Source organism: Salarias fasciatus, chromosome 16 (genome assembly GCF_902148845.1).
Source record: "Salarias fasciatus chromosome 16, fSalaFa1.1, whole genome shotgun sequence".
Lineage (NCBI taxonomy): Eukaryota > Metazoa > Chordata > Actinopteri > Blenniiformes > Blenniidae > Salarias > Salarias fasciatus.
This window is the reverse complement of record NC_043760.1, coordinates 752,923-780,422: the sequence shown is the minus strand read 5'-3', so window position 1 is coordinate 780,422 and position 27,500 is coordinate 752,923. Positions and strand designations below refer to the sequence as shown.

The following is a 27,500-nucleotide window of genomic DNA, read 5'->3' as shown; positions in this document are numbered from 1 at the left end:
TTTTCCAGTAATCGGTCATTTGTGGGATTGATGATTAATTAAAAGCACCTTGTTAATCAATGATTTGATGGTTAAATCACTCCGTGGTCTACTCATTCCCGAACAGCTGATTATTTGACATTAGTAATGAATAAATAACAGTTTATTTGGATTAATAGCAATTGATTTTGTGATAAATTACTTCGTGCTTCACGTTAAACAGTCTATTAACACGTAACTGATTGTTATTAGTGATTCACTGTGAACGACCTGTAATTATCAACTGGTAAATGACAATTTACTCAAATTAATAAGCCAAGAAATTGCCTAGAGTAATACTTAAGTAATTTAATATGAATTACACAACGTGAACCCCAACACTGTAAATGTTTAGAGTGTATTGCTCTCCGTGTTCTCCATTGTTAAAGTCTTGTTCTCTGTGTTCTCCGCTGCTATTGTCTACAGTGTACTGTTTTCTGTGGAATGTGTGTGATTTCACTGTTAAAAACCCTCACAGCGCCCGCTACAGGCCCGACATGAGAACTGCATCAGCTCAGTGTTTCTGTGTGAAGGTGAAAGTTTCTGAAGTGAAAATGATAGAAGGATCATTCTGGTGTGTGAAGCTGAAGCAGGAGAACAAGTCAGGAGAACGTTCCTTTGTTCCAGTCAAACAGGCGTTTTTCACCAACACACCGATGCTAATAAGGAAGCTAGCAGCGGCAGCTAGCAGCAGCGGCAGCTAGCAGCGGCAGCTAGCAGCAGCGGCAGCTAGCAGCAGCGGCAGCTAGCAGCAGCAGCAGCTAGCAGCGGCAGCTAGCAGCGGCAGCTAGCAGCAGCAGCAGCTAGCAGCAGCAGCAGCTAGCAGCAGCAGCTAGCAGCGGCAGCAGCTAGCAGCGGCAGCTAGCAGCAGCAGCAGCTAGCAGCAGCAGCAGCTAGCAGCAGCAGCTAGCAGCGGCAGCAGCTAGCAGCGGCAGCTAGCAGCGGCAGCAGCTAGCAGCGGCAGCTAGCAGCAGCAGCAGCTAGCAGCAGCGGCAGCTAGCAGCAGCGGCAGCTAGCAGCGGCAGCTAGCAGCAGCAGCAGCAGCAGTAGCAGCAGCTAGCAGGAGCTAGCAGCTTGTTTCCGATGCGTCTCTCCTTGTCGGGTGTTTGGTTGGATTTCATGGAGAAGCCCTGATCTGAAGTGAGGCAGTTTGCGTCTTGAGTTTCAGGACACAGACTGTTTTGCGCGTCGACCAGGGAAAAGAAAAAACCGTCTGGAGGATTTCAGAGCGACTCTATTTTTCTAGGAGCCACTGATAATAGTAAGAAGTGATTTTTGCCTGCAGGTGAATAAAATACCTCTGCAGCCTTGGGGTTGGAGCTCGTGAGTGTGTGTGAGTGTATTCATAACCCAAGCAAACCAATTTAACAAATTTAATTTAGGTCCTGTCAAGCATGCTCAATACTCTAATATATGCGACGGAGGGAATTCATCGGCGCCCGTTCAAATAAAAACAAGTCCAAAACCCACATTCCACTCTAATGTGGTTGCTGAGTGTGGTCAAAGCTGAACGGAAGGTGAAAGTCTTTCCAGGGAAGCTGCAGACTAATGTCACCCCCCAGGCACCGCCGCAATCAGGTTAGAGACGGGGAAATCCCAGTCGAAGGAGGAAGAACCCGGCGTGGAGGGGCCACCCCTCCGAGCTGCGGCACGTCCAACGCAGTCCAACGCGGTGCTGTGCGTGCCCCCCACCGAGCAAGGCAGCGTCCGGCGTGGCGTGGCCTCCCCCCCCCCATTACAGCAGCAACAAGGAAGCTGTTCATATTGACTGATCTGTGATTGTTTGACAGACATGGAGGCGGTGATTCCTGTCAGTGATATTTCTGATCACGGTCTGGAGGACAAGTAGCCTGGTAAACCAGCCCCCCCCACTCCTCATCCAGTTTGGATGTGGAGTTGAGCTCAGTCTGGATGGAGCCATAGAAACTTCCTGCAGGGGGCGTCGGTTACTCCTTTGACTGACAGGCACTTCAGCCAATCAGCGCTTCAAAACAATACGCCATCAAAATGGGTTAGCTTCTCTCAGGGTTAGCATTAGCTCATTAGCTCTAGCTTCTCTCAGGGTTAGCATTAGCTCATTAGCGCTAGCTTCTCTCAGGGTTAGCATTAGCTCATTAGCTCTAGCTTCTCTCAGGGTTAGCATTAGCTCATTAGCGCTAGCTTCTCTCAGGGTTAGCATTAGCTCATTAGCGCTAGCTTCTCTCAGGGTTAGCATTAGCTCATTAGCGCTAGCTTCTCTCAGGGTTAGCATTAGCTCATTAGCTCTAGCTTCTCTCAGGGTTAGCATTAGCTCATTAGCTCTAGCTTCTCTCAGGGTTAGCATTAGCTCATTAGCGCTAGCTTCTCTCAGGGTTAGCATTAGCTCATTAGCTCTAGCTTCTCTCAGGGTTAGCATTAGCTCATTAGCGCTAGCTTCTCTCAGGGTTAGCATTAGCTCATTAGCGCTAGCTTCTCTCAGGGTTAGCATTAGCTCATTAGCGCTAGCTTCTCTCAGGGTTAGCATTAGCTCATTAGCTCTAGCTTCTCTCAGGGTTAGCATTAGCTCATTAGCTCTAGCTTCTCTCAGGGTTAGCATTAGCTCATTAGCGCTAGCTTCTCTCAGGGTTAGCATTAGCTCATTAGCTCTAGCTTCTCTCAGGGTTAGCATTAGCTCATTAGCTCTAGCTTCTCTACACTCAAAGACACATGAAAAGGTCTTTTCCTGTCAGACCCTCTCCAGGCCAGACTCTGCTCTTGCTTGATTGTTGTAATTCTTGATATTTTGACTGTAACTTTACTGATTGCAGCTTTCAGACGACGGTTGAAGTTTAAGTCCGCCATCTCCGATACGCGCAGCGATAGCGTCACTTCCGGTTTAGCCACCGGAATTCGCCAAAAAATTTGAAAACAAAAAGCTGGTTGGTTCGACCGTTTCAGGACCGAGCCGAATCCCCTCCTATGGGCTCCGAGCCAGACTGAGGAGTGGGCGGGGCTGGTTTACCAGGCTAGAGGACGAGGTCCAGATGGTTAAGCAGGAGTTTTGCTTGAAACAGACTATTGTGCTGACCGGAACCTGACAGCCGTTGCGCCAGTTCTGCAGGCGGAACGTCTTTTCCTCCCAGTGAGGACAGAGTGTGCAGGAGCTGCAGTGCAGCAGGACGGCCTGATGGATCACGCTGGCAGCGTTCTCTTCTCCCTTCCTTCAGACGTCACATTCTATCATCACTCAGCGGAGAGAGAACATTTTAAGAGAACTTCCTCCATTTAGGGCATCGCTTCATTGATTTCATGTCATTTTGGTTTGAAGGAACAAAAAGAGCATGAAAGGTGTGTCTGCACACTGCGTGAAGCAATGCAGCAGAGGAACGTCTGGCGGTGGGCGGAGCCTGGGTGGGAGGGCGGAGGCTCCGGGACGCTACCGAGCCTGCAGGCTCTCAGCAGAATGGACAGACGCTCACGGTGTGCGGGTTCGGGTCCGGGTCCGGGATCCTGAGCTAACCGACAGAACAGAGCTTCGGTCCGGCAGAGTTCAGCCGCTCACCTTGAACTCCATGGGCGTGTACTTCTCGTTCTTTGGCGTGGCGTTGCCCTTGTAGCTGAGGTGGTTGGGCGTGGTGGGGTGGATGACGGCCGACTCCTGCGAAGGCTTGTGGAAGCGCTGGCAGTAAACGTAGACCAGGAAGGACAGCAGGCCGGCGCCCAGGAAGCAGGACACGCCGGTGGCGATCAGGTGGATGGAGGTGAAGGCTGGAAAGGAAGGCAGCGGCGTGAGTCAAGGGTCACTGCTGAGGATCCCCTGCACCGCCACAGAACCCAGAGGCCACCCGACGGAACGTCCGGCAGAACCACAGCCGGACTCCGTCTGGACGCCTCTGCTGCCCTGAACCTTTGAGCAGTGGAGAGAAAGCAGTGCGGGCGTCTCACAGCGGATCAAACGGCTGAAACATCCAGAGAAGATCAACCTGTTAAAGCCACAAAAACAGGCCGGCGAGGGGCGAGCGGGCCAAACAACCGACAAAAACCGCCAGAAAATAAAGCTACAACTGCTGAAGTCAGTCGGGAGGCAACAAACACAACGCTGAAAGACTCAAAACAGCTCAAACTAGGAAAGAAATCTCAGTTTAGAAGAACTGTAAAACTGCTAGATTGGTTAAAAAAGTTTCGATTAAATGAATGAAAATATTTCCAGACGACATGAGAGCGTCTGAAAGCTGCTGTCTCTGCCTCTGGAAGCTCGGCTGGATCAACTTCATTTGGTAGAAAGTTCACTGAAAACTGTTTTCCTAAAGTTTTCCCTCTGAAATAAGAGCATGATGGAAACAGTCTTCATGTTCTTCCTGAGCTCCAGCCTTCACACCGGCCTCCCTTCATTCTGAACTGACTCCTCCAGAGTCCACGGTCCTCATGGTTCCCCTGGGTCTGGGGCAGCAACATGGAGAACCTGCTTCCGCTCCGGGGGGCGAAGCGTTCTGATTGGACGGGGCGGCCGGCAACAGGAACTCTGCAGGCGGCCACTTCCTGAATGAAACGACTGACGCAGGTTTAAAGTGAGCTCAGAGACAAACCTCAGACTCACAGCGTCTCTCTGCAGCGTCTCTCTGCAGCGTCTCTCTGCAGCTCGAAGCTTTTTCTATTTCAAAGTGAAGCTTCTGCATTTAGGTTGTGATGAGATGCTTAAACTGTGCAATAACAAAGACAGCTTACAGGAATGGACACAGAATGGACACAGAGTGGACACAGAGTGGACACAGAATGGACACAGAATGGACAGAATGGACACAGAGTGGACAGAATGGACACAGAATGGACACAGAGTGGACATAGAATGGACAGAATAGACACAGAATGGACACAGAGTGGACACAGAGTGGACACAGAATGGACACAGAGTGGACAGAATGGACACAGAATGGACACAGAGTGGACATAGAATGGACACAGAATGGACAGAATGGACACAGAGTGGACAGAATGGACACAGAATGGACACAGAGTGGACATAGAATGGACAGAATAGACACAGAATGGACACAGAGTGGACACAGAGTGGACACAGAATGGACACAGAATGGACACAGAGTGGACACAGAATGGACACAGAATGGACAGAATGGACACAGAGTGGACAGAATGGACACAGAATGGACACAGAGTGGACATAGAATGGACAGAATAGACACAGAATGGACACAGAGTGGACACAGAGTGGACACAGAATGGACACAGAGTGGACAGAATGGACACAGAATGGACACAGAGTGGACATAGAATGGACACAGAATGGACAGAATGGACACAGAGTGGACAGAATGGACACAGAATGGACACAGAGTGGACATAGAATGGACAGAATAGACACAGAATGGACACAGAATGGACAGAATGGACACAGAGTGGACAGAATGGACACAGAATGGACACAGAGTGGACACAGAATGGACAGAATGGACACAGAGTGGACAGAATGGACACAGAATGGACACAGAGTGGACATAGAATGGACAGAATAGACACAGAATGGACACAGAATGGACAGAATGGACACAGAGTGGACAGAATGGACACAGAATGGACACAGAGTGGACATAGAATGGACAGAATAGACACAGAATGGACACAGAATGGACAGAATGGACACAGAGTGGACAGAATGGACACAGAATGGACACAGAATGGACACAGAGTGGACACAGAATGGACAGAATGGACACAGAGTGGACAGAATGGACACAGAATGAACACAGAGTGGACATAGAATGGACAGAATAGACACAGAATGGACACAGAATGGACAGAATGGACACAGAGTGGACAGAATGGACACAGAATGGACACAGAGTGGACATAGAATGGACAGAATAGACACAGAATGGACACAGAATGGACACAGAGTGGACATAGAATGGACAGAATAGACACAGAATGGACACAGAATGGACATAGAATGGACAGAATGGACACAGAATGGACACAGAGTGGACATAGAATGGACAGAATGGACACAGAATGGACACAGAGTGGACATAGAATGGACAGAATAGACACAGAATGGACACAGAATGGACACAGAGTGGACAGAATGGACACAGAATGGACACAGAGTGGACACAGAATGGACAGAATAGACACAGAATGGACACAGAATGGACACAGAGTGGACATAGAATGGACAGAATAGACACAGAATGGACATAGAATAGACAGAATAGACAGAATGGACACAGAATGGACATAGAATGGACACAGAATGGAGATAGAATGGACACAGAATGGACAAAGAATGGACAGAATGAACAGAATGGACACAGAATGGACAAAGAATGGACAGAATGAACAGAATGGACACAGAATTGACAGAATAGACAGAATGCACATAGAATAGACACAGAGTGGACACAGAATGGACAGAATGGACACAGAATGGACAGAACGGACACAGAATGTGTGGAAATGCACATTAAGAGCTGCTGAAAGCTGAAACTCAGGTGGGATCAAACCAAAAGTCTTCCTGGACTTGGACATGGACTCAGAGAGACAGCTGGTCCACTTACCTCCACACTGCTGGTCCTGGTCAAAACCAGACGCAGGGAGAATGACTGCAGAGAGAGGAAGACACGGTCAGACACACACACACACACACACACACGCACACGCACACACACGCACACACGCGCACGCACACACACACACACACACACACACACACACACACACACACACACGCACACACGCACACAGGCACACACACACACACAGAGACATCGGGGACGTTGACACATGCAGGAACACAATGAGACGTTGACATGTCTTCTGAGTGTTGCATGATGGACGTCGCTCACGTCTCCACATAACAGTGGATTTTCACAGCAGAGCCGGCCGGGCTGGCAGGAGACAGGAGACAGGAGACAGGAGACAGGAGACAGGAGACCGGCGAGGCCTGGAGCGGCCAGACCGAGACGCCGAGACAGCGAGACGCAGAGACAGCGAGACAGCGAGACAGCAAGACGCTGAGACGCTAAGACAGCGAGACGCTGAGACAGCGAGACGCCGAGACAGCGAGACGCAGAGACAGCGAGACGCAGAGACAGCGAGACGCAGAGACAGCGAGACGCCGAGACGCAGAGACAGCGAGACAGCGAGACGCCCAGACAGCGAGACGCAGAGATTGAGACGCTTAGACGCCGAGACATTTAGAGAGAGGTCACTTCAGGAGGAGGCTTCCAGGCTGGAGGCCGGCGGGGTCAGCGGCTAACCAGCTAACCAGCTAACCAGCTAACCAGGGTCAGCTATTAAAACCAGATGAGTGGAGGGAAGCCAGCTGGAGCCCAACAGGCTGGGTCTGGGGGACTCAGCTGGCGTCCTGATCGGTATCCATATCAGGTATCTGGTCCAATCCTGTCCACTGGTCTGCACTGCCCAATCAGCGTCCTCGTCTCTTCGTCCCAGTAACGGTTCTCTCAGGGTCTCTCAGGGTCTCTCAGGTTCTCTCAGGGTCTCTCAGGGTCTCTCAGGTTCTCTCAGGGTCTATCAGGTTCTCTCAGGGTCTCTCAGGGTCTCTCAGGGTCTCTCAGGTTCTCTCAGGGTCTCTCAGGGTCTCTCAGGTTCTCTCAGGGTCTCTCAGGGTCTCTCAGGGTCTCTCAGGGTCTCTCAGGTTCTCTCAGGGTCTCTCAGGTTCTCTCAGGTTCTCTCAGGTTCTCTCAGGGTCTCTCAGGGTCTCTCAGGTTCTCTCAGGGTCTCTCAGGGTCTCTCAGGGTCTCTCAGGGTCTCTCAGGGTCTCTCAGGTTCTCTCAGGGTCTCTCAGGGTCTCTCAGGGTCTCTCAGGTTCTCTCAGGGTCTCTCAGGGTCTCTCAGGTTCTCTCAGGGTCTCTCAGGGTCTCTCAGGGTCTCTCAGGGTCTTCACCTCTTGCTTCCTGGCATCATTTAGTTTGCGCTGCCTGTCAAACGTCTTTCTGACTTCCTAAGCTGGAACACAGCGGTGTGTTTTATTATGTAAGAGACTTTTTAGAAGAAATCGCAGCCAAACAAACAAACAAACAAACAAACAAACAAACAAACAAACAAACAAACAAACTGACTGCTAGTCCAGGAAAGATGAAAGTCTGTTTTTTCTTCTTTCTATGAATCAAACTTGATGAAAGGATGGACGCTGCTGCTGACAGCTGCTCTCTCAGGCTACTGAAGCTCTTCCAGTTAGCCTTCAAGTTAGCTCCAGATGGAGCCTGAAGCAGCCAGCAGGGTCGGATCCGGGTCAGGGGTCAGGGGTCAGGGGTCATCCGGTCTGGATTCTGGGCACTGTGAGGAGTTCTGGTGAGCATCTTATCCGTTAAGTTGTGGAATAAAACGTTCTAAAGGCTAAGATAAAGGCTGATCCGTGGAAAAGGCTTGAATTTTGAATGTGATGTGTGTGTGCGTGCGTGTGTGTCTGTGTGTGTGTGCGTGTTCTGCTCCTCCCTGTGGCCGGCTCGCCATCGTGCAGTGTGTCCGGCGGCCGGAGGGAGACGGCCGTCCTCAGACGTCACTCACCAGGTATTTCATTGCAGTCCCTGCGCTGCGTCCCGTTTCCCACGCAGGGGACGTTTCCCTGAACGCCACACGCCCGACTCCTCATCTGCAGGCCCGAGTCGTCGCAGGCCGACCACAGCGACCAGGCCATCCAGCCACCTGGACCCAGGAGAGGACAGCGTCAGGCCCGCATCGGAGGACCGGGGGACCGGGGGACCGAGGACCGGGGGACAGAGGACCGGGGGACCGAGGACCGGGGGACAGAGGACCAGGGGACCGGGGGACAAAGCGCGCCCAGCCGGACTGCTGCCGACCTTCCCAGGCTGCCAGACGCACGGCGCGCTGGCTGAGAGTGACCAGAACCGGAAGAGTTAAAGCCAGAGTTCAGTGCGGACCGAAGATGTTGGTCCCCAGAGCCACAGCTTTAGAACCGTTTGCCCTCCAGCAGGCGAGTCTGACGCTAAACTCCACGGCCTCCTGACGTCACGCCGGGCGGCGCTCGGAAGCAAGGCACTGTTATTCAGCAAGCAGCGAGCGGCGAGTTCTAATGAGCAGAGGAGAGAGAGAGGGCGAGAAAGAGCGAGAGACAGAGAGAGAGGGGGAGAGAGGCGCGATGGAGAGGCTAAAGAACCTTTCGTTACCTTTACTATCAATCTGCCGTTCACCACCAGGCTGCTCCGGCTGCTGCCTCCTCTCTGCACAAGCATCTAGACACAGAACACACACCACACTCCTGTAACAGCCTGTAACAGCCACACACTCCTGTAACAGCCCCACACTCCTGTAACAGCCGCACACTCCTGTAACAGCCGCACACTCCTGTAACAGCCACACACTCCTGTAACAGCCGCACACTCCTGTAACAGCCGCACACTCCTGTAACAGCCCCACACTCCTGTAACAGCCGCACACTCCTGTAACAGCCGCACACTCCTGTAACAGCCGCACACTCCTGTAACAGCCGCACACTTCTGTAACAGCCGCACACTCCTGTAACAGCCACACACTCCTGTAACAGCCGCACACTCCTGTAACAGCCGCACACTCCTGTAACAGCCCCACACTCCTGTAACAGCCGCACACTCCTGTAACAGCCGCACACTCCTGTAACAGCCGCACACTCCTGTAACAGCCGCACACTTCTGTAACAGCCGCACACTCCTGTAACAGCCACACACTCCTGTAACAGCTGCACACTCCTGTAACAGCCACACACTCCTGTAACAGCCGCACACTCCTGTAACAGCCGCACACTCCTGTAACAGCCGCACACTCCTGTAACAGCCCCACACTCCTGTAACAGCCGCACACTCCTGTAACAGCCGCACACTCCTGTAACAGCCGCACACTCCTGTAACAGCCGCACACTTCTGTAACAGCCGCACACTCCTGTAACAGCCACACACTCCTGTAACAGCTGCACACTCCTGTAACAGCCACACACTCCTGTAACAGCCGCACACTCCTGTAACAGCCGCACACTCCTGTAACAGCCGCACACTCCTGTAACTCCTGTAACAGCTACACACTCCTGTAACAGCCACACACTCCTGTAACAGCCGCACACTCCTGTAACAGCCGCACACTCCTCTAACAGCCGCACACTCCTGGAACAGCCGCAGACTCCTGTAACAGCCGCACACTCCTGTAACAGCCACACACTCCTGTAACAGCCGCACACTCCTGGAACAGCCACAGACTCCTGGAACAGCCACACACTCCTGGAACAGCCGCACACTCCTGGAACAGCCGCACACTCCTGGAACAGCCGCACACTCCTGGAACAGCCGCACACTCCTGTAACAGCCGCACACTCCTGTAACAGCCACACACTCCTGTAACAGCCGCACACTCCTGGAACAGCCGCACACTCCTGGAACAGCCGCACACTCCTGTAACAGCCGCACACTCCTGTAACAGCCACACACTCCTGTAACAGCCACACACTCCTGTAACAGCCGGAGACTCCTGTAACAGCCACACACTCCTGTAACAGCCACACACTCCTGTAACAGCCGCAGACTCATTTAACAGCCACACACTCCTGTAACTCCTGTAACAGCTACACACTCCTGTAACAGCCGCACACTCCTGTAACTCCTGTAACAGCTACACACTCCTGTAACTCCTGTAACAGCTACACACTCCTGTAACAGCCGCACACCCCTGTAACAGCCGCACACTCCTGTAACAGCCGCACACTCCTGTAACAGCCGCACACTCCTGTAACAGCCGCACACTCCTGTAACAGCCACACACTCCTGTAACAGCCGCACACTCCTATAACAGCCACACACTCCTGTAACAGCCGCACACTCCTGTAACAGCCACACACTCCTGTAACAGCCACACACTCCTGTAACAGCTGCACACTCCTGTAACAGCTGCACACTCCTGTAACTCCTGTAACAGCTGCACACTCCTGTAACAGCTTCACACTCCTGTAACAGCTGCACACTCCTGTAACAGCCGCACACTCCTGTAACAGCCACACACTCCTGTAACAGCTGCACACTCCTGTAACAGCCGCACACTCCTGTAACAGCCGCACACTCCTGTAACAGCCGCACACTCCTGTAACAGCCGCACACTCCTGTAACTCCTGTAACAGCTGCACACTCCTGTAACAGCTACACACTCCTGTAACAGCTGCACACTCCTGTAACAGCCGCACACTCCTGTAACAGCCGCACACTCCTGGAACAGCTGCACACTCCTGGAACAGCCGCACACTCCTGTAACAGCCGCACACTCCTGGAACAGCCGCAGACTCCTGTAACAGCTGCACACTCCTGTAACTCCTGTAACAGCTGCACACTCCTGTAACAGCCGCACACTCCTGTAACAGCCACACACTCCTGTAACAGCTGCACACTCCTGTAACAGCCGCACACTCCTGTAACAGCCGCACACTCCTGTAACAGCCGCACACTCCTGTAACAGCTGCACACTCCTGTAACTCCTGTAACAGCTGCACACTCCTGTAACAGCCGCACACTCCTGTAACAGCCGCACACTCCTGGAACAGCCGCACACTCCTGGAACAGCTGCACACTCCTGGAACAGCCGCACACTCCTGTAACAGCCGCACACTCCTGGAACAGCCGCAGACTCCTGTAACAGCTGCACACTCCTGTAACTCCTGTAACAGCTACACACTCCTGTAACAGCCGCAGACTCCTGTAACAGCCGCAGACTCCTGTAACAGCCGCACACTCCTGTAACAGCCGCACACTCCTGTAACAGCCACACACTCCTGTAACAGCCGGAGACTCCTGTAACAGCCACACACTCCTGTAACAGCCACACACTCCTGTAACAGCCGCAGACTCATTTAACAGCCACACACTCCTGTAACAGCCACACACTCCTGTAACAGCTGCACACTCCTGTAACTCCTGTAACAGCTACACACTCCTGTAACAGCCGCACACTCCTGTAACTCCTGTAACAGCTACACACTCCTGTAACTCCTGTAACAGCTACACACTCCTGTAACAGCCGCACACTCCTGTAACTCCTGTAACAGCCGCACACTCCTGTAACTCCTGTAACAGCTACATACTCCTGTAACAGCCGCACACTCCTGTAACAGCCGCACACTCCTGTAACAGCTGCACACTCCTGTAACTCCTGTAACAGCTACACACTCCTGTAACAGCCACACACTCCTGTAACAGCCACACACTCCTGTAACAGCTGCACACTCCTGTAACTCCTGTAACAGCTACACACTCCTGTAACAGCCGCACACTCCTGTAACTTCTGTAACAGCTACACACTCCTGTAACTCCTGTAACAGCTACACACTCCTGTAACAGCCGCACACTCCTGTAACTCCTGTAACAGCCGCACACTCCTGTAACTCCTGTAACAGCTACACACTCCTGTAACAGCCGCACACTCCTGTAACAGCCGCACACTCCTGTAACAGCCGCACACTCCTGGAACAGCCGCATACTCCTGTAACAGCCGCACACTCCTGTAACTCCTGTAACAGCTACACACTCCTGTAACAGCCGCACACTCCTATAACAGCCACACACTCCTGTAACAGCCGCACACTCCTGTAACAGCCACACACTCCTGTAACAGCTGCACACTCCTGTAACAGCTGCACACTCCTGTAACAGCTGCACACTCCTGTAACAGCCACACACTCCTGTAACAGCCACACACTCCTGTAACAGCTACACACTCCTGTAACAGCCGCACACTCCTATAACAGCCACACACTCCTGTAACAGCCGCACACTCCTGTAACAGCCACACACTCCTGTAACAGCCACACACTCCTGTAACAGCTACACACTCCTGTAACAGCCGCACACTCCTATAACAGCCACACACTCCTGTAACAGCCGCACACTCCTGTAACAGCCACACACTCCTGTAACAGCCGCACACTCCTGTAACAGCTACACACTCCTGTAACAGCTGCACACTCCTGTAACAGCCGCACACTCCTGGAACAGCCGCACACTCCTGGAACAGCTGCACACTCCTGGAACAGCCGCACACTCCTGTAACAGCCGCACACTCCTGGAACAGCCGCAGACTCCTGTAACAGCTGCACACTCCTGTAACAGCCGCACACTCCTGTAACAGCCGCACACTCCTGGAACAGCCGCACACTCCTGGAACAGCTGCACACTCCTGGAACAGCCGCACACTCCTGTAACAGCCGCACACTCCTGGAACAGCCGCATACTCCTGTAACAGCCGCACACTCCTGTAACTCCTGTAACAGCTACACACTCCTGTAACAGCCGCACACTCCTATAACAGCCACACACTCCTGTAACAGCCGCACACTCCTGTAACAGCCACACACTCCTGTAACAGCCACACACTCCTGTAACAGCTGCACACTCCTGTAACAGCTGCACACTCCTGTAACAGCTGCACACTCCTGTAACTCCTGTAACAGCTGCACACTCCTGTAACAGCTACACACTCCTGTAACAGCTGCACACTCCTGTAACAGCCGCACACTCCTGGAACAGCCGCACACTCCTGGAACAGCTGCACACTCCTGGAACAGCCGCACACTCCTGTAACAGCCGCACACTCCTGGAACAGCCGCAGACTCCTGTAACAGCTGCACACTCCTGTAACTCCTGTAACAGCTGCACACTCCTGTAACAGCCGCACACTCCTGTAACAGCCACACACTCCTGTAACAGCTGCACACTCCTGTAACAGCTGCACACTCCTGTAACTCCTGTAACAGCCGCACACTCCTGTAACAGCCGCACACTCCTGTAACAGCCGCACACTCCTGTAACAGCTGCACACTCCTGTAACTCCTGTAACAGCTGCACACTCCTGTAACAGCTACACACTCCTGTAACAGCTGCACACTCCTGTAACAGCCGCACACTCCTGGAACAGCCGCACACTCCTGGAACAGCTGCACACTCCTGGAACAGCCGCACACTCCTGGAACAGCCGCACACTCCTGTAACAGCCGCACACTCCTGGAACAGCCGCAGACTCCTGTAACAGCTGCACACTCCTGTAACTCCTGTAACAGCTGCACACTCCTGTAACAGCCGCACACTCCTGTAACAGCCACACACTCCTGTAACAGCTGCACACTCCTGTAACAGCCGCACACTCCTGTAACAGCCGCACACTCCTGTAACAGCTGCACACTCCTGTAACTCCTGTAACAGCTGCACACTCCTGTAACAGCTACACACTCCTGTAACAGCTGCACACTCCTGTAACAGCCGCACACTCCTGGAACAGCCGCACACTCCTGGAACAGCTGCACACTCCTGGAACAGCCGCACACTCCTGGAACAGCCGCACACTCCTGTAACAGCCGCACACTCCTGGAACAGCCGCAGACTCCTGTAACAGCTGCACACTCCTGTAACTCCTGTAACAGCTGCACACTCCTGTAACAGCCGCACACTCCTGTAACAGCCACACACTCCTGTAACAGCTGCACACTCCTGTAACAGCCGCACACTCCTGTAACAGCCGCACACTCCTGTAACAGCTGCACACTCCTGTAACTCCTGTAACAGCTGCACACTCCTGTAACAGCTACACACTCCTGTAACAGCTGCACACTCCTGTAACAGCCGCACACTCCTGTAACAGCCGCACACTCCTGGAACAGCCGCACACTCCTGGAACAGCTGCACACTCCTGGAACAGCCGCACACTCCTGTAACAGCCGCACACTCCTGGAACAGCCGCAGACTCCTGTAACAGCTGCACACTCCTGTAACAGCTGCACAGCGCCACCCTCTGGACTGCCTTCATTTGTTCCCGTCTCTTCCTGTCCGGCCTCAGTCTTCCTCCCGTCCTCCATTACTGGGATGTGTTCATCAAACGACCTGCGACGGCGGCGCCAAACATCCCTGACTGACAGCCGGCTCGCCTCCAACATCTGTCCAGCATCTGTCCTCAGAGGAGCAGACTGAACACGACCTGAGCCGAGCGGAGACATGGGCCCGACGGCTAGCTAGCTAGCTCCATGCTATCGAGAACAAGAAGCATTTTTTTCTTGTCTGACTGTATTTGGTGCCGTTGATCGGCTGGTCGAGTGACGTTTATATGATAAAAGCTTAAAGTCTAAATGTTCTGAGGCTGGACGTCAGCGGTCCAGCTCACTCGGGTCTGAGGTGGAAAGAAGAGCGACGACAACTAAACATGGATCTGCAGCTCGCGTCACTGTCAGGCGCTGTTCTGCGAACCTGCTGATTGGCTAAAGAGGCCTCTAGAGCATCTTCCTCCTCTAACATCCACACTATAGAGCATCTTCCTCCTCTAACATCCACACTATAGAGCATCTTCCTCCTCTAACATCCACACTATAGAGCATCTTCCTCTAACATCCACACTATAGAGCATCTTCCTCCTCTAACATCCACACTATAGAGCATCTTCCTCCTCTAACATCCACACTATAGAGCATCTTCCTCTAACATCCACACTATAGAGCATCTTCCTCCTCTAACATCCACACTATAGAGCATCTTCCTCCTCTAACATCCACACTATAGAGCATCTTCCTCCTCTAACATCCACACTATAGAGCATCTTCCTCCTCTAACATCCACACTATAGAGCATCTTCCTCTAACATCCACACTATAGAGCATCTTCCTCCCACCAACCGATGGAAGTGCAGCTAAATGAACAGAGTGAGCCGGTCAGCCGTCCACAGCAGCAGCACAGCTGTGTGTTTTCCAAGTATGAAGAAATCCTCACTGAGTGAAGCAGAGGTAAAGAGTCACTCTGGACCTTTTAGAAACGGAGGTTTTGTTTTGCTGTAAACTCCTGCTTTCCTCGGTGGAATCCAGACACTGCAGCTCAGGTTTGTTTCTGTCTCCATCAGATCAAGTGCATCATGGGACATTTCCCGATGTGCAGCTCCTCCATCGGAGGAGAGGTTGCCATGGCGCTGAGCGCTGCAGCAGGAAGCCAGGCAGCAGGGCTGTTTTCTCAGCAGGACGCCGTTTAGCGCTTCCTACGTCTGAAACCTGCTTTCTTCATCAACGGCAGATGAAAGAAGCCATTTAGCAGAGGGGAGGGGCCGAGGCGGCGCGGGGAACCGAGGCGGCGTGGAGAACCGAAGCGGCGTGGGGACCGAGGTGGCGTGGGGACCCGCCTCGGGGACCCGCCTCGCGGCGTTCAGGCGGGAGCTTACCATCGCAGGTGTGTGTGTTGCACAGCGCCTCCTCGGTGTGCAGCCCGATGCAGATGTCTCCTCCGTCCGCGGGAGGCGGGCTGCTGCAGGAGCGCGTGCGCTGGTAGTGACCACCGCCGCAGCCCACCGAGCACTGAGACCAGGACGACCAGCAGGACCAGGCCCCTCTCACTGCAACACACACACACACACACACACACACACACACACACACACACACACACACACACACACACACACACACACACACACACAGGTTCGTATTTCTAACCTTGTGAGGACACACATTGACATAATGCATTTCCTAGCCCCTAACCCTGACCCTGACCCTGACCCTGACCTAAACCCAATTGTAACCCTAAATCAAAAACCAAGTCTGAACCTCAAAAAGGTCAAAAAAGGTCTGTCAAATAGTGAGGACCGGCAACAATGTCCTCACTCTGTTGGTGAAAAACAAATTTTGGTCCTTACTTTAGGGTATGTACAAGAACACACACGCACGCACGCACGCACACACACACACACACACACACACACACACACACACACACACACACACGCACACACGCACGCACACACACACACACGCACACACACGTTCAGCGCTGTCCAGGAAGTGGAAATGTTGCTCTAAAATTGTGAAAAACCTGATTCCAGGATATTCAGAAAGCCTATGATTTACCTGCTACATCCTTCTTTTTCTATTTGCAGCTCAGAGCAGCTATGCGTGCCCATGGCGTCCCATGGGGATGTGCTCTTGAAGACCATCCCCTCCACACCATTTTAAGTGGAGAAAAACGCTATGGTATTGTGTCTGATCTATATAAAACTATAACTAATGAATCATATAAGCATCTGCCCATTCAGCAACTCTGGAAATCAGAGCTAAAAGATCAAACTGAGTGGGACTGGACAAGTATTTGGTCTAATATATCTCTGTCATCCAGAAACCCAAACCACCAAATGATTCACTATAAAATTATTCACAGGTCTTATTTATATCCTAGGAGATTACACATGATGAAGGTGAAAGACAGTCCTTATTGTGATTTCTGCACGGACAGTACCATTGGCACTTTCCTCCACATGGTGTGGCAATGTCCAGAGGTTTATGATCTTTGGAGAAATGTTGCTAATGTTTTATCAAAGATCATGGAAATCCATATACCCCACACACAGAGGCTTCTCTTACTTAATGACACAACAAATCTGAAACTAACCATTAATCAACGCCGTCATTTTCTAGCTGGTCTTACAGCTGCTAAAAAGATGATTGCATGCCGCTGGAAAACAAGACAACCTCTGAGTGTGGGGCAGTGGCTCCGGTCATTTAAAGAAATCGCACAACTGGAACTATCAGCAGCTCGGAGTCATGGAGCCAAAAGCTCAAATATTTTATGCTGGTCTAATGTATTGTATAGAATTAACTCTGCTGTTGAGGCACTATTGTAACCTCTGCATTCCACAAGCAATTTGCTACATACTACACACTGCCATAATATCTTATTGTTTCCTATTGTGATGTACTTAATTCTATGTATGAAGAGCTGTTTCTGTGGATGTCAATGACGGAGGAAATTAGCAGTATTAGGTTTTTTGTATCTGTATGTGAAAAGGTTATTGTTATTGTTCCAATGCCTGGACAGCCAGGGGTGGGTGGGCTGGGTCTACCCTTTTCTCTCAAATGTTCTGTTAATAATCTGCCATAACTCTTAATTTTCTTTTTTTTTTCCCCCTACATTTTTTTATTTTTTTTTCTCTTTAGTTTTGTTTTTTTTATTATTATTATTACTTGTTTTATTTTTATTATTTTGCCATCATTTACAGTCTTCTAATGTCCCATGGGGTGGGTGTGAGGGTGTCTGGTTGGGAAAAGGGGAGGAGGGAGGGGGGGACGGGGATAAAAATACAAGCAATGTAAATCAATGTATCATTGTAAAAATATGCAAAAATGAATAAAAAATTGATCACAAAAAAAAAACAACCTGATTTCAGAAACAGAACCGTGGAAATGAAGCTCAAACAAATCAAGTTCCACACCCTGCTGGAAACCTGGACCTGGACCTGGACCTGGACCTGGACCTGCTGCGGCTCGGGTCAGGGTCAGGGTCAGGGTCAGGGTCAGGATCAGGGTCAGGGTCAGGGTCAGGGTCAGGGTCAGGATCAGGATCAGGGTCAGGGTCAGGATCAGGGTCAGGGTCAGGGTCAGGGTCAGGGTCAGGATCAGGGTCAGGGTCAGGATCAGGGTCAGGGTCAGGGTCAGGGTCAGGGTCAGGATCAGGGTCAGGGTCAGGGTCAGGATCAGGGTCAGGGTCAGGATCAGGGTCAGGATCAGGGTCAGGGTCAGGATCAGGGTCAGGGTCAGGGTCAGGGTCAGGATCAGGGTCAGGGTCAGGGTCAGGATCAGGATCAGGGTCAGGGTCAGGGTCAGGGTCAGGATCAGGGTCAGGGTCAGGGTCAGGGTTAGGATCAGGATCAGGGTCAGGGTCAGGATCAGGGTCAGGGTCAGGATCAGGGTCAGGGTCAGGATCAGGATCAGGATCAGGATCAGGGTCAGGGTCAGGGTCAGGGTCAGGCCCCGTTTCGCCTTTTCCAGTGACTGAGCGACTCTCGCTGCTCTCGCTGTCTTGGCTTCTGTTTACATGACAACGGCTCTGAGAGACCCTGAAAACACAACTGACTCCGTCTCCATAGAAACGAGAATTCCTAACAAAAACAACCAAGAGCGCCCCCTGTGGCCCGACACGCCCCGCACGCCCCTGTGAAAACAGAACCCCTGCTGGAGAAATCTGAAACATCTCTGAAACAAAAACACAAACGAAGCCATTTAGAGTTTCAAGTTCAAAACACATCAGATCAGTCCACGTCCAGCTGAAGTCTGGCTGTAGGTTTAATCTCGCAGAGACTCTGGTCTCGGCGCTGGTCTGTCCGTCTGTCCGTCTGTCCGTCTGTCCGTCGCATCGATCAGACCAGAAGTCAAACAAGTCCTTGGTGGAGGTTTGTCCTGCTGGATTGTGAATGTTTCCCTCCGTCCTGATCTCACGCCGCCTCGTCTCCTCCATCGATCGCTGCTCCCCGCGGGAGCCGTTAATGTTTCATCTGATCCAATCACAGGAACGTGACGGGCTAATTGAGCGGCTCGCTGATCGGCCGACTGACGGAGGCCGGGAGCGTTGCCAGGTAACCTCGCAGCGCCGGCGAAAGCTCCATTAGCTGAGTGGATTAGAGCGAGCTCCCAACTCCCACTGCTCACCGCCAAACCCTGACTGACGCCGCCTGCAGTCTGCGTGTGGGTGTGTGTGTGTGCGCGCGTGTGTGTTTGTGTGTTTGTGTGTGTGCAACAACGCTCACTTTGAGGCAAAAAGAGGAAAGACTGGTCTGGGACTGTGTGTATCGGTGGATATTCAGCCTGTATTGATCCACATGATTTCATTCAGCTCTTCATTTGTTCCTGGTGTGAGTAACAGTTTTTACAGTTCTAACTATAATAAGCAATTCCACATTGTCTTGTCTTTTGGTCATAAACGTCTTCACTTTGTGAGTTTCAGCTCCATGAAGGAGAATGTTTTAGTCAGCAGTCTTTCTGTGACTCCATCATGTCTCACTGTGGCTCCGGACTGTCTCCTGCTGTTTGTTCACTAAACCAATCTTTGCAACATCTGACCCCAGATTGTATTTTTAGGCGTTTGTAGTTTCAAATCTGTCAAAAGTCAAAAAGGGAGGAGACCGTCCTGATTTATTCGTTAATAGTCCACCTGCTGAGAGTATTTCCTGCTCTCCTGGCCGGGAAGAGTCCGTCTCGCTCAGCTCTTCCTGCCCTTTGATCAGGAACAGTGTGAGTCTCCAACAGGATGCAGATTCAATCCAGGAAGTGCTAAAGCTGAAGAAATGAGCTGCCAGGCTGAGGTCGATGCAGGATAAACAGATCAGTGTCTGAGAATCGCTGCAGCGTCGCAGGAAGTCAAGCTGGTCTTGGTTGATTAAAGATCTGTGTCTGATACACCTGATCTACAGCGTTTCGCCGTCTGTCACTGCTGGAGATCCTCGCTGGATCCACTGGGATCCCGGTCCTGCTGCCTGCAGCTCCGGCAGCAGGAATCAGTCTCTCCTGCCCTTCAACTGTTGTTTTCAATCAGTGATCATGATCTGAAGCTTCCTGAAGTTTGAGTTCCACACTCTGATACTCTGACACCATGACACCCTGACAACATGACAGATTGTAACACCCTGACAACATGACACCATAACACCATAACACCCTGACAACATGACAGATTGTAACACCCTGACAACATGACACCCTGACACCCTGACACCGTAACACTATGACAATATGACACCCTGACACTGTAACACCCTTACACCATGACACCGTAACACCATGACACCCTGACAACATGACAGATTGTAACACCCTGACAACATGACACCCTGACAACATGACACCCTGACAACATGACACCATGACACCCTGACAACATGACACCATAACACAATAACACCCTGACAACATGACAGATTGTAACACCCTGACAACATGACACCCTGACAACATGACAGATTGTAACACCCTGACAACATGACACCCTGACAACATGACAGATTGTAACACCCTGACAACATGACACCCTGACAACATGACAGATTGTAACACCCTGACAACATGACACCATAACACCATAACACCCTGACAACATGACAGATTGTAACACCCTGACAACATGACACCCTGACAACATGACAGATTGTAACACCCTGACAACATGACACCCTGACAACATGACAGATTGTAACACCCTGACAACATGACACCCTGACAACATGACAGATTGTAACACCCTGACAACATGACACCCTGACAACATGACACCCTGACAACATGACACCATAACACCCTGACAACATGACACCCTGACAACATGACAGATTGTAACACCCTGACAACATGACACCCTGACAACATGACACCATGACACCCTGACACCGTAACACTATGACAATATGACACCCTGACACTGTAACACCCTTACACCATGACACCGTAACACTATGACACCCTGACAACATGACAGATTGTAACACCCTGACAACATGACACCCTGACAACATAACACCTTGACACCATGACAACATGACACCCTGACACCGTAACACCCTGACAACATGACACAATAACATCCTGACACCATCATGCCTTGACACCATGACACAATGACACCTTAACAACATGACACCTTAACACCCTGACAACATGACACCTTAACACCCTGACAACATGACACTGTAACACCCTGACACTTTGACAACATGATACCGTAACACCCTGACACCAAGATAACATGACACAGTAACACCCTGACACCCTTACACCTTGTCTCCCTGACACCATAACACTCTGACACCATGACAACATGACACTGTAACATCCTTACACTATGACACCGTAACACTCTGACACCATGACAACATGACACTGTAACATCCTTACACTATGACACCGTAACACTCTGACACCGTGACACTGTAACACCGTAACACTCTGACACCCTGCTTTTTTAGGCCAATTCCTCCATAAAGGTTATAAAGTGCCGCACTGGCCTGAATATAGTACGAGTCTGATTATAAGACGACCCGTATTTTTCAAATATCATATTGTGAAAATAAAAATATGTTGAAGACAATAAGGTTACTTCAAAAAAGAATTATCTTTTGTACAATTATTTTGAACTAAAAAAATCACAGCAGAGACAACATTTCACGTGATTTAAGATAAAAAAATTACTGCAGTATTAAATAAAAAATATATTCTCCTTCTCAAAATAAGCAACAATTAAGAACCTCAAAGGTTTAATAACTGCATTAATGATGTAAATAACTTTATAACCATCAAATTGAAGTTCTGTTCAGCTTCATGAACATGAATAACTCAGCCTCCTGGATGCTGGGTTCAGTCTGGCCTGTAGAGAACAGTTCTTCAGAGAGAAAGCAGCAGGTTTCAGCTGCTCTGAGCTTTTATTACTTTCTCCTGAAGGCTGTAAAACTGAACCAAACCAGATAAACATAGAAGTGAACAAATACACAAGATGGATCACAGCATACATCACTGTCTGAAAACAACACAAGTCAGTGTTTAAAATCAGAGCCGCTAGCTCAATGCTAACTATTAATGAAAACGCCATTGACATGCTAACGGAATTAGCATCTGCGTTGAAACTTCAAAACAAACTGACAAACTCACAAGTATCAGTTCCCCCTCCATCCTGAACATCAGCTGAGTATACTCGAGTACTGACAGGCAGGTATTCTGGATGCTGTTTGAAATGAAGCTTAGAAAAAAGGCCAGCAGCCACACTGCTCAGTCTTCTTCTCTCACTGCTGCAGGCTGACTCTCTGTCCAGCTCACTAGCTCCCCCTAACGGGGGGCGGAGCCACTGCATGGAGCAGAGGCAGGACAGCTCCCCGGGACTCTGGCTCCATCTAGCGGCACGGAGGTGTAACGACAATTGCAGTCTTGCTTATGTTACAATATTGGCTGCAACCAAAACATTTTTATTCAATAATCTAACAACATCATAAATTATTGGCAAAATGTCCTTATATAGAATCGGATATCTTATCACACTCTCAGCAAGCTGGTGCATCTTTAGTCACAATATTTCCTGCAACCAATACATTTTAAATTTTACGTCAGCGATGTGGAAACTACACCAGAATGGAACAAACTAATGGCAAACTGTTACAATAATGGCTCCAATCATTGATCACCCTGTAGAAAACTTGTTCCGTCATGGGTCGTCACATGCCCTCTGCGCAAAAACACGTTGAATCAACGTCTATTTAAGGTCATTGTTGGACGTCCCAGCGAGGTACCCTCAAGGTACAGAACGTTACGCCAGATGACGTCTTTTTTTTACGTAGTTTCGACGTTGGGTCTCGACGTCACCAGGACCTTCATACAAGGGCCAAAAAAAGTGGGGAAAATATAAATTAAAGGGACTTAAGGCAACTTTTCAAAATTTACCTCGGTGCTGCCGCCATAGGCGCTGCGGGGAACTGCAGCCACCAGCCAAGGCGGCACGGGAGCGCCACAAACATTTTACAGAAAGTCCGTCTTCACAGCGCTGCAGCAGGGATGCTCCTGCTGTTCACTACGTCGCGGTTTACTGCAGACCACAGCGCAGATTATGTGATTTTTGTCAGCATCCGTTTTCACTCCCAAATGCAGCTGAAGTTCCTCCATGAATCAAACGCAGATCCAATATTTATTCGGCTGCCTGCGGCTTCGGTTGTTTTGTTTTTTTTTTCTGACTCGCGAGATAACGCTGATAAAGTCCTTTTTTTCTTCGTGGTGTTTTTTGTGGGCGTTGAGTGGATGCAGTTATCCGATTGTATGAGGGGGGGGGGGGGGGGGGGGGGGGGGGGGCTCGTGCTTCGATTCACAGACGGGAGCAAATGTATAATATTACCAGGAGAGCGGACAAATGAAACTACAAATAGAACTACAGATGATCTTTCTTCTGTTGATTCTTGGTTTGTCAGCAGTGAGCAGCGGTGGATTTCCGCAGCGCGATTCATCTTAAGTGTGGAGGAGTGGTGTGGGTCTCCTCTCTGCTCTGCAGCAGCAGGGGGCGCTGCTGAGACTGACCGCCTGTGAGAGCTTTGGGACGGGGGAGGGGCTCACGCAGCACCCGCTGCCTGCTGAGGACAGCGGAGACGTCCTGTCACGTCTCCAGAGCACCAGAAAAAGTCGCTAAATTTGTCGCTAGTTACTTTTGACAAAAAAAGTGGCCAAGAGGCTTTGGAAAGTCGCCAGATTTAGCGAGAAAGTCACCAAGTTGGCAACACTGCCCGCCCCTGATCCCAGCAGTGTTTGAGTCCGCGTCCACGGCGGCCATGTTCTTCCTGTTCGGCAGCGCGCATACAGCGTCAATTTACGTCACATCCCCACGATTGCGCGGGAAATTCAGACCCGAACAGCAACAAATTATTTGGCACACAGCCTGTATAAGGCAACAGACAGATACGCGGATTGGCCTGTTATTTTAGGTTTTTAATGCTTCACGACCCGTTAGCACTGAATAAACTGGAAATGCATGTGTAGTTTTTCACAAATCTTGCCTTGAGTCCCTTTAAGTTGATCAAAATGTAACTTCCGCGTTTGCAGTCCGAGCTTCCGGCTTATTGTCTCAGTCATTTCAGTATTTCATTTCAGACGAGTGACACACGAGATTTGAACTCACGACTTACTATTCCGCGATCCTCAGCCTTACCTGTTGAGCTGTTAATTTATTGAATGAATAATCTGTAACCCCGGGGGGGGGGGGGACCACACCACTAGTTTGCAGAATATTATTTATCCTGAAATACAGTGCAATACACACGAATCAAAGTGGGGCTTTAAAAAATATTACTTCATTTGAATCAATCACCAGCAGATGCTAACTCGAAATGCATAAAGACACATCCAACCTCCTGACAAGCCAACATTCACAGGCACAGGAAACTACGATCACAATCCAATTTTTTTAAACAGATTTTATTGCAAAAACTTCACAGTACTCAAAATACCGGACCAGTGATGAATCTGCAGCTAACTCTTCCTCCATCCGCTGTCCCAGCATGCCACGGTGCTGACTGCCCTCAAAAGGGACTGAGACCGGCCGGTCCACGGTGGCTCCAGACTACCGTCGGTCCACCAAACAGGAATCAGGGTTCCCCGACAACCGCTGGACCAGCGATTAAGGGAAAAACACTTAATTAGCCCGACAGCAGCGTCTCCAGCTCCGTGGCTTTGGCAGTGAAGTGTAGCATCTGACACACCTCCACTTCCGGGTTCACTCAGTCAAGCTAATGTACACTATGGCAGCCAATAACGGTGCGTTCACACCGGACGCGTCGCAAGCGTCGTGAGCGGCGCTTTTCCATGCAAAGTCTATGTGGACGAGTGGCGGGGGCGGGGCGGCGCGGGGGGCGGGGCGGCGCGTCAGGAGCGTCAGGAGCGTCGCTTTTCGAGCGTTTCGAGCGTCGACGCCCACGACCCGCGTCCCCGGCATCAGGAGCGTTGTGAGCGTCGCTTTTGAGAGTTGGGAAAACTGAACTTTCGACGCGCTGCCGCTGGGCGTCAACCAATCAGAGACGATCCCTCCGGTGCTACGTCACTACGAGTGATCCAGCACCGATGCGGGCCGGCCAGTCTTGCCAACTTGACGACTTTCTCGCTAAATCTGGCGACTTTCCAAAGCCTCTTGGTGAATTTTTTTTGTCAAAAGCGACTAGCGACAAATCTAGCGACCTTCTCTGGTGCTCTGGAGACGTGACAGGACGTCTCGCTGCTGTCGTCAATGCTGCGTGAGCCCCTCCCCCGTCCCAAAGCTCTCACAGCGGTCAGTCTCAGCAGCGCCCCCTGCTGCAGGCAGAGCAGAGAGGAGCAGACCAGCCAATAGCCACTTTTCCGACGACGACGCGGTCCAGCTTTGTTTAACAAATAAAGCCGAGCCGCTCTCCTGATGCGATCCGCCAGAGCTGGAAACAGAAATCAGCCTCCAGCGCGCCGATAAACTGACGCGCGTCGCGAGCGTCGTGAGCTTTGTGTCAAGCGTTGTGCTTGAAGCGTCACAAGCGTCAGCTTCGAGGCGTCCCAAGCGTCGACAACACCCACGACGCGTCCGGTGTGAATGCAGCATTAGTGAACACAGACACAGAACGCCCTTCAAAATAAAACAAAAATAAAATACATCAAAACACAATTCATACATAATACGTCATTCCTCATGGTAAACATTTTTTATAAAGGAACATAAAGTTTCCCCGACTTTCAAATGTTCAACCACATGTAGACGTCGACATTGGGTCCTAATTTAGACGTCCAGATCTTCCACGTCATCTAGACGTTGAAATTGGGTAATAATAAGACGTCCAAATACCTCACCTATTTTGGACGTCCAAAATAGGTCTATAATTGGTCTTGGACGGACGGACGCAATATGGACATGATCTGGACGTCCATACGACGTCCAATGATTAAGGGGTGGTTGAGTGGCCTCGCAAACTCAAGAACAGAAACGCTGCAGAGAACGACCTGGGCTCAAACCGGGAACGAGAACGCAGACCACTACACCTTTGGCTGAAAATCCCTTCAGAATAGAAAAGCTAATAATGAGCCTTCTCCTTCAGGTGTCTGTCTGGCAGTATGGCAGTTTGAGAGTGCCACCTGGAGTCTGAGGAATGTTTTTAGGTCAGAAGTTCTGATAATGGGACTCATAATTGAATTCAGGCTCGCTGCGACTCAGACGGCCGCTGCTGCACATTCACTAACAACCCATTCATTTTAATCTCCTCTGCAACCTATACGGGCTCCACGCCTCCCTCTAATTCCATCATCCATTCTATTTCAGACTCATTCTCTCCTCCGTCCACGGCCTGGTGCGGCTCAGCTGGGCCGTCTTACCGGGCCGTCGCTGTGGCGGCGAGGGCACATCATTAAAACCCAGCCGGCAGTCGCCCCCGGCTCCCTCCCAGAGGTGACCTGAAGCTGCTCAGGTTACATGGTGTCAGTTAACCACGGAGGATTTGCGGAATCAGCAGCTGACAGTGAAAAACACAACGCTAACATGAGCTGACTGGATTCCAGTGGTGAATATTCATGGCGGTCTGCCTGAGCGGAGCTCGGCCCTCACGGCCGGGTCTTCTTACACGCTGGCGCTTGAGCTCCGGGTCACCTGATTATGGCTGTTATCACTTTTTAAGACGACTCTGAAATGGATAACTGTGTTTGGCCAGGAGCTCTCCGCGCTCTGCAGCTACTGCTAACATTAGCTAATGAAGCTAACGATCAGCAGCTGCTGCTAACATTAGCTAATGAAGCTAACGATCAGCAGCTGCTGCTAACATTAGCTAATAAAGCTAACGATCAGCAGCTGCTGCTAACATTAGCTAATGAAGCTAACGATCAGCAGCTGCTGCTAACATTAGCTAATGAAGCTAACGATCAGCAGCTGCTGCTAACATTAGCTAATGAAGCTAACGATCCACTCATCAGGATCTCAGCACCACCGACCTCGTCCTCTCCTCACTGAACATCGCGTCTCTTCACTGAACCTTCATGTTCTGAACGCTACCGCAGTCCAACTGTCCAACTGTCCAGCAGTCCAACAGTCCAGCAGTCCAACTGTCCAGCAGTCCAACAGTCCAGCAGTCCAGCAGCACTCTGCTGTTCCTCCAGAAACATTAATGAGCAGTATGAAGGCAGAGGCTGAAGACACTGCTCATCCATCCACCATCCATCCAACCACCATCCAACTATCCATACATCCATCCATCAATCCATCCATCCA

At 50.8% G+C, this 27,500-nt stretch overlaps 2 protein-coding genes across 2 annotated transcripts in view; both read right to left on the bottom strand.

The window, feature by feature from the left end:
* Positions 1 to 16,370, bottom strand: part of LOC115403759 (semaphorin-5B-like) — an 18,233-nt gene extending 1,863 nt beyond the window's left edge. The window contains exons 1-5 of the mRNA XM_030112760.1: positions 16,168 to 16,370; positions 9,141 to 9,206; positions 8,521 to 8,658; positions 6,549 to 6,593; positions 3,539 to 3,744 (exon numbers count right to left, since the gene is read on the bottom strand). Coding sequence (XP_029968620.1) covers positions 3,539 to 3,744; positions 6,549 to 6,593; positions 8,521 to 8,650 — 381 coding nt within the window. The 5' untranslated portion in view covers positions 8,651 to 8,658; positions 9,141 to 9,206; positions 16,168 to 16,370. The remainder of the gene's footprint in view (positions 1 to 3,538; positions 3,745 to 6,548; positions 6,594 to 8,520; positions 8,659 to 9,140; positions 9,207 to 16,167) is intronic.
* A 5,161-nt stretch (positions 16,371 to 21,531) lies between these two features.
* Positions 21,532 to 27,500, bottom strand: part of LOC115403262 (semaphorin-5B-like) — an 83,595-nt gene continuing 77,626 nt past the window's right edge. The window contains exon 7 of the mRNA XM_030112121.1: positions 21,532 to 21,546. Coding sequence (XP_029967981.1) covers positions 21,532 to 21,546 — 15 coding nt within the window. The remainder of the gene's footprint in view (positions 21,547 to 27,500) is intronic.